General features: G+C 37.7%; 1 protein-coding gene across 1 annotated transcript in view; it reads right to left on the reverse strand.

Annotated features, from left to right (window-relative positions):
• The window catches only part of ARHGAP32 (Rho GTPase activating protein 32), a 137099-nt gene extending 129711 nt beyond the window's left edge, over positions 1-7388 (reverse strand). Inside the window, exon 1 of the mRNA XM_023516767.1 lies at positions 7250-7388. Within this exon, the coding sequence (XP_023372535.1) occupies positions 7250-7354 (105 nt within the window). The 5' untranslated portion in view covers positions 7355-7388. The remainder of the gene's footprint in view (positions 1-7249) is intronic.
• Between the last annotated feature and the right edge of the window lie 223 nt (positions 7389-7611).

Here is a 7611-nt window from a genome sequence, read left to right on the forward strand (position 1 = left end):
GCCTGCCACAACGTCCAACTATTTTTTGGTTGTAGTTGTCATTGTTTGGCAGGCCCAACCCAGACTCCCACCTGCCAGCTCTGGTGTATGTGGCTGGTGCCTTAGTCACTTGAGCTACAGGCACTCAACCACTTTTCACTTTTTTGATTCAAATTTTATTCATTATTTTATTATTTGTAGTTAAAATTTGAGAGGGCACAGACCCCTTGCACTAATGTCATAAATAACATTTCTTGATGATAATTATAAAAAATAACATTCTTCCAAGAACCAATTAACCACAGAGAAAAATTATGCTGAGGCAGGGTTTACAACAATTTAGGAAAAATTATTAGCAAGAGTCATTAGGCAGCAGCAGGCTAATCGACTTAGAATTAGCACATTTACACATCAGCAAAACTTTTCAATGTTCTGAAATTTATATACATTCCTACAATTCATCTCACTCCCATTTGCTCTCATCATTAAAAATAATTCTATAAACATCTGTACCCTCATATTAATCTGAAATTTAAAAAACAAATAATCCCTATATACAAGGAGGTAGTTTGCTAACAACATAGGGTTCCAATAATCTATCTAATTTTACCAGATATTTTATATAAAAGTTCTATGAAACTGTAAGAAAAGTATACTAATACTTTAAAAAGCACACAATTTAAATATATACAAAAATGTAGATTCTAGAAGAAGACAGAGCACGGACAGAAGAAGAGAAAGGGACAGAGAGTCACGATGAGATGCTTAATCGGAGAAATCTCTGTCAAAGGAAGGAAGAGAGAAGATTTGAGACCACTACACTGGTCCAGCTGAGAACCATTATTCCTCTAACTACACGTTTTATATAGATTTCTCCCTTGCTATTTCATAAGCTTTAATATTTTTTTAAGAAGCTATACAACAAATTCTATCAGTAAAAGTAATGTTCAGTTCACCTAAAGCACATTCACATAGCAGCACATTCTGAATGCAGTTTTCAGTTTAGTAATTAATGACAAAATGATAGGCTTAAGCACTGGTTCAACTGTTCAAATGATTCTAGGTTTAACATTATGAAATTGCCATTTTCAACCCTTTTGACCTATCAAATTAGCAATCTCATACAGTCCAACTTAATATATATTCCAGAGCTCTCAGTAGTGCATTAATTAACTTAAATAATTAAGACCAGTTGATTCATGCCAGAGAATTCCCACAATCTCCAGCCAGAAAAGTACCCCCTATAGAAGGGGAGGAAATAGAGGGAGGCTTGTAGTTGTTTACTGAAGAGCTCTGAATATACTGGCAGAAATCCAGAACCTGGACTTTGCATATTAATCAATGGTTGCATTTGTGATTGTTCACAAGGCAACTTTAAACACTCAGCTTTTAAAGACTGTGAAATGATAAACAGCATAGTTCCTCTGAATTAAAAATTCACCCATCAATCAAAAATAGTTAAATGTGATAGAGTAATAAAGGAGCTAAAGACATTCTTTTTTAAGGGACATTTGCAGAAACTTATTTTATTCAAACTGCAAGTATTTTTACAATTTGGTGGATAGAAGGAGCCAGTCTGAGAGTCCCCTCTTATCCATGGCTTCAGTTACCCAAGGCCAACTGCAATGTGAAAATATGAAATGGAAAATTCCAGAAATAAACAATTTGTGAGTTTTAAGTGGCATGTCATCCTGAATAGTGATGGAATCTCACGCCACTCGGCTGTGTCCTGCCCAGAACATGAATCACCTCCTTGTGCAGCACACTCACAGGGTCCACACTGCCCAGTCCTTAGTGTACAGAGTTCAGTACTATGTGCAATTTCAGGATCCACTGAGGGTCCTGGAACATAACCCCCATGAGAAGGGCTACTGTACTAGAGAGACGAACACGCATCTATGCAAGGACCAGAAAATAACACCTCCTCCAAAATCACCTCTCCTTTAAGATTATTCAAAAATAAACTTTAGATGTCTCTTGCAGAGCAATTCATAATTGCTAGGTTATGGAAGAAGCCCAAGTGCCCATCAACCCACGAATGGATCAATAAATTGTGGTATATGTATACTGTGGAATGTTACGCAGCCCTAAAGAAAGATGGAGACTTTACTTCCTTCATGTTTACATGGATGAAATTAGAAAATGTTCTTCAGCTCTGCGCCTGTGGCTCAAGTGGCTAAGGCGCCAGCCACATATACCTAAGGTGGCAGGTTTGAGTCCAGCCAGGACCCATCAGACAACAATGACAGCTGAAACCAAAAAATGGCTGGGCGTTGTGGTGGGCGCCTGTGGTCCCAGCTACTTGGGAGGCTGAGGCAGGAGACTCACTTGAGCCCAGGAGTTGTAGGTTGCTGTGAGCTGTGAAGCCATGGCACTCTACCCAGGGGGACAGCTTAAGGCTCTGTCTCAAAAAAAAAAAAAAAAGGAAAGGAAATGTTCATCTTAGCAAAGTATCTCAAGAATGGAAGAAAAAGTATCCAATGTACACAGCCCTATTTTGAAACTAATTCACAGTTTTCACAGAAATGTTATAACCTAATTATAGCCTTAGAATATGGGAAGGGGGTGGGAGATCTGAAAAATCATGTTGGGAGGAAATCAAGTTGCACCAGGACACATACAGTACAATGATTTTTTTGTAAATTCTAATTAAAACTTCCCTCGCAAAACCCAGTACTATATACTGGTAATGGATACATATGTGTATATAAATGGTTCTGAAATGAACTGGAAGGATACAGGGACGACAGTCACTGTGAAGAGCAGAGAAGTGAAGGGAAGGAGTGTTGGAGGTGAGGTGGGTGCTGGTTAAAGAGGACTTCAGCTTTTTATGTGAATACTCATTTCTCTTAAAAAGACTACAAGTAAATATAAAGATACTAGTTGATTCTGGATTGTGGCATATGGATATCTTGTCTCATTTTTTGTATTTTTCTGTATTCTTAAACTTTCTCAAAATTAGTAAGAATAGGTAAGAGGATGGAAAAACTGTACTCATAGAAATCATGTTATGATGGATTCATTCCCAATCAAATCTTAAACTTTTTATAGAAAATATTTCTAAAATTTTATCAACAATGAATAGATGAACTTGCTATGTAATATGCAATTATCTATTAAAATTTAAAAAGACTGTATACTCTAAAAAAAAAAAATTATTCAGGAATACATAATCCAGCTACTCTTTAGAAAGTAGGCAATAGAAGGGGAACCAGCCCAAGTACAAAGGGCCACCTGTAACAGCCTAAGAAAAATACACCGACAGTCTCAAAATGGGGAAAAAGGCAACATCCACACTAACCCTGATGTCCAACAAATCAGATAAAGAAGCGGGAAAACTCAAGACCTTTTCAAAAAAAAAATAAATAGTTCAATCTGACCAAAGAATTACAATCATTTATTCAGCAAATGTTTCCTGAGAATTTACTGTGTCCAGGCACAGGGAAAGCAGCACACAGACACGTCCGAGTCCACGGTGGGGAAGAAAGACGATGCAAATACCCGGCCTCTGCAAGAGCCTGGAGAAAGGTGAGCAGAGGAACAGAGGAAGGAGGGCAGAGCTGCTAGTTCACACAGAGCAGTACATAAAGCCAGCACTTAAAAATACGTGAAAAGACCTACAGGAAGTGAGGGAACAGGCTTGCAAATGATCTTACCATAGAAATTTCTAGAAGGAAGACAAAGTGGGAGAATGCAAGGGCATGTTTGAGAAACTGACGAGGCCAATGTGACTGCGCAAAATAATCAAAGAAGGACAGACTTTGTTTTTTAAGATAAATCAAATTATCTCACTCATAACAAATAACAAGTTTTTGAATCTGCGTGACTTGAATAAAGTTAACAAACTGTCAAGTTTGGGGCTTGTTTGTTGTATAAAAAGGAGGTTCATTTCAGGGAGCAGGAAAGATGAGATTAGTGAAAATCTTTCTACAGAGCCTCCAGGTGGGGAGTGAATTCTTGCAGGAAGAGGGAAGTCATCAGCCAGAGAGGACAGCAAAGAACTTGGAGGGAACACGCATAAAGCAGATGCCCACATTTCAAAGGAGAGAAGAAAGGGTTGAAAATCTCTAACTCTGAGATGCAAGTGTCAGTGTGTACAGGTTCCTGTGTGCATGAGAGACAGTGAGAGGGGCGGAACAAGACCAGGAGGACAAGGGGGTAGAGTGGCATGAAGCAGTGCTGAAAACACCGAGCACTAACTTCTTACATCTTGTTTAATTTTTATGACTCTGGTTGTTAGCACAGGTGAGCAATTTCAGCCAGAACTACTTATCAATACCTTTATTCATTCCATAACCTGATTCAGTCCTGAACACATACTAATTTTAATGACTAAAAAGAAAGCTGAAGTGAGAAAATGTTCCTAATAATTTGAGAATAGGATCCATTCTGAGAACACTGAAATAATCAATATTATATATACACATATATATAATCTGTTTGTTTGTTTGTTTGTTCAGAGACAGAGTTGGTAGAGTGCTGTAGCGTCACAACTCACAGCAACCTCAAATTCTTGGGCTTATGCGATTCTCTTGCCTCAGCCTCCCAAGTAGCTGGGACTACAGGCACCTGCCACAATGCCTGGCTATTTTGTTATTGTTGTTACAGAGTTGTCATTATTGTTTAGCAGGCCCAGGCCAGGTTTGAACCCGCCAGCTTCAGTGTACGTGGCTAGCACTCTAACAACTGAGCTATAGGTGCCAAGCCTGCAATAATCAATATTAAAAATAAAATGAAAAGAGAAATATTAATAATATAATCAAGGTGGTTTTAGTCCAAATAATTAAAACTGGTAAAATGGGCTCAGTGCCTGTGGCTCAAGTGGTTAAGGCACCAGCCACATACACCTAAGGTGGCGGGTTCGAATCCAGCCTGGGCCACCAAACAACGACGGCTGCAATTGAAAAAAGAATAGCCAGGTGTCATGGCGGACGCCTGTTATCTCAGCTACTTGGGAGACTGAGGGAGGAGACTCGCTTGAGCCCAGGAGTTTGAGGTTGCTGTGAGCTATAATGCCATGACACTCTACCCAGGGGGATAGCCTGAGGCTCTGTCTCAAAAAAAAAAAACTGGTAAAATATCCTGGTACATACACACAAACACACACATACTTCCTCTCTTCAGATTTCTTATACCCCACTTTTTGAAACATCCTGATATTTAATTGCTAAATGATTTCATGGTTAAATAATTATAAATAAATATTTTACTTTTAGTAATTTAGAAAAGCATAGCTTTTAATAGCTTTCTTAAAATACTTACCTACTTACAGATCTATGAAGGGTACCTAATCATAAATCAGAAAATAACAGAGCACTATTTTAGGTTTTTGTTATTGCTGTTTTGATTTTCAATGACTATAATACAGTAGAGCCTCTGTAAGCTGACTGCCCAAGGGAGTTTAACAAACCAGACAGCACCAAAAGGAGCTCAACATAAGGAACTCACTGCACTGACACATGCATGTGGTGCATGTCCAGCCTGTGAAAATTAGGTCAACATAAGGATGTGGTCAGCTATGGAGATTCTACTGTACATATAAAATTCCTTAGATTCTTAACAATTCTGAAATTCCTGGCTCTTAAATATGTATATTAAAAAAAACTAATGTTTTACATGCACCATAAAAATCAATAAAAATTCAGTATCTAAGCCCTTTTATCTCTAAAGCAACACAAAAGTTAACTAAATGGGGGCAGCGCCTGTGGCTCAAAGGAGTAGGGCACTGGCCCAATATGCCGGATACGTAGTGGGCTCAAACCCAGCCCTGGCCAAAAACTGAAAAAAGAAAAAAAAATTAACTAAATGGAATTGTTTGAAGGAAACATTTTATATGGGTTTCTCTGAGCAATAAATTTTCATCCTTAAGTGGTATTTATTTAGATTATTATTGAGAGAAAAAGTCCCAAGCTCTTACTCATTAAAATCAATATGATTTTTTAGAGAAATGTCAGTAAAACAGTGGCTCTATTTTCATTTACACCTTTTCCTTTTCATCCTTCACTGGACAACCTATCAACGCACTATTTACTAAGTGTGATGCTTTTTTTTTTTAATGGAAGAAAGATTACAGCATTTGACCTCAAGAAGTTACAAACGAAGAAATTAAGAGTATAAAATAAGAACTTAATGAGATGTTAAAGCATATAATATGAACAGTAATTTCCAAAAGTACTTCGACAAATAAATGCAAACTTCACAGAAGAGAATTCAGTGATTTCACATGTATACGATACAGCACATGACATCTTATTACACAGTGAACAGACCACATCAAAATTAATATCACTTTTCTTCCCATTCTAGAAATTCAATATAGATTTAGTGAAGATTATAAAAATTATAGACAAAAGTTACAGAAGATTTAAAAATAGATAAACAATATTACTGAATATCCTTTCAACAGAAAGCTGGCATCTCCCAAGGATACTGGCTTCAATGGGGGTCTGGGATCTTGTGTGTCTTTTGACTAGGCTATTTTACCACTCTGCAGAGAGAGAAGTGAATTTATAGAAAATGGATAGCAATACAAATAATCCCCATTCAGAGAATCACAAACTGTGTCCAGTGGAACTGAACAATTTTGCCAGTTTTGCATACATTTTAGCATGATTGATCTAGAAAAGTATTTTAACAACTGACTGGCTCCTTCATTAATTAATGAGTTAAATATCTTTGGCTTGTATTTATTCTATATTTTTATGAAAGTCATGATTATACCCCCTAGACTACCTAATGGTATGTGAAAATTACACGAATTCAAGTATCAGTGTTCATAAATAAAGTTTTACAGGAAGACAGTCCCACTCATTTATTTATATATTATTCACAGCTGTTTCCATGATATGACAACAGGGCTGAGAAGGTGCAGAGAAGCCCCTATGTGGTGCTCTCAACAACACACTGTTGCACAGTACACTATAAAGTACAGTCTTCGGTTATAAATGAACAACACTCCACAGAAACACACCATTCAACCCCCACATCCTTCAGGTCTCTAGACAAATCTCTCCTTCTGGCAGAGGCCATCTGTGACTACCCAATAGAATGAGCAACTATCCTTTCATATTGTGTCGTAACAGGTGCAACCCTGCTACTGTGCCCACACAGCCTATCACAGTGCCTGGAATAAACTATTGGCCCAATGAATATTTCCTGAATAAATCAACAAAGCAACGAAACACTGTACTTTTTCCTGCACTGCTTCCTCAGTCCCTGTTCCTTACGTACGTGTAACATTCATAAATACAGACACACAAAGCTGACTTACCATTGCACTTAGTGTTTCTTCCCAGTCAGGCCGCTCTCGAGGGTGAACGTTTCTATGCAGCTCTGGAACAAAATCCTCTTCTTCAGAATGTACTGAGGACTTCATCTTCCTAGAGATCAAAACATGAGAGGTTCTGATAAGAATTTCCATTTCTATGACAGTTTTTCAATTAATACACGTCAAGAAACAGAAAAATTACATCTCACATGTGAAGTTTAGGACAAGAACGTCAGTGGCTAGCACTGGTCCTTCATTTCTAGTGTGGCTTTCAAGGATCTTCTCTGACATACCAAACACTTGCTTTTATTCCTGAAGATAAAAGCGATGTTTATAACTAGTTAACCTTTGTAGTCCCTAGTAAG

The sequence above is a fragment of the Otolemur garnettii genome, unplaced genomic scaffold, assembly GCF_000181295.1.
Source record: "Otolemur garnettii isolate 467f Iridium unplaced genomic scaffold, OtoGar3 scaffold00097, whole genome shotgun sequence".
Lineage (NCBI taxonomy): Eukaryota > Metazoa > Chordata > Mammalia > Primates > Galagidae > Otolemur > Otolemur garnettii.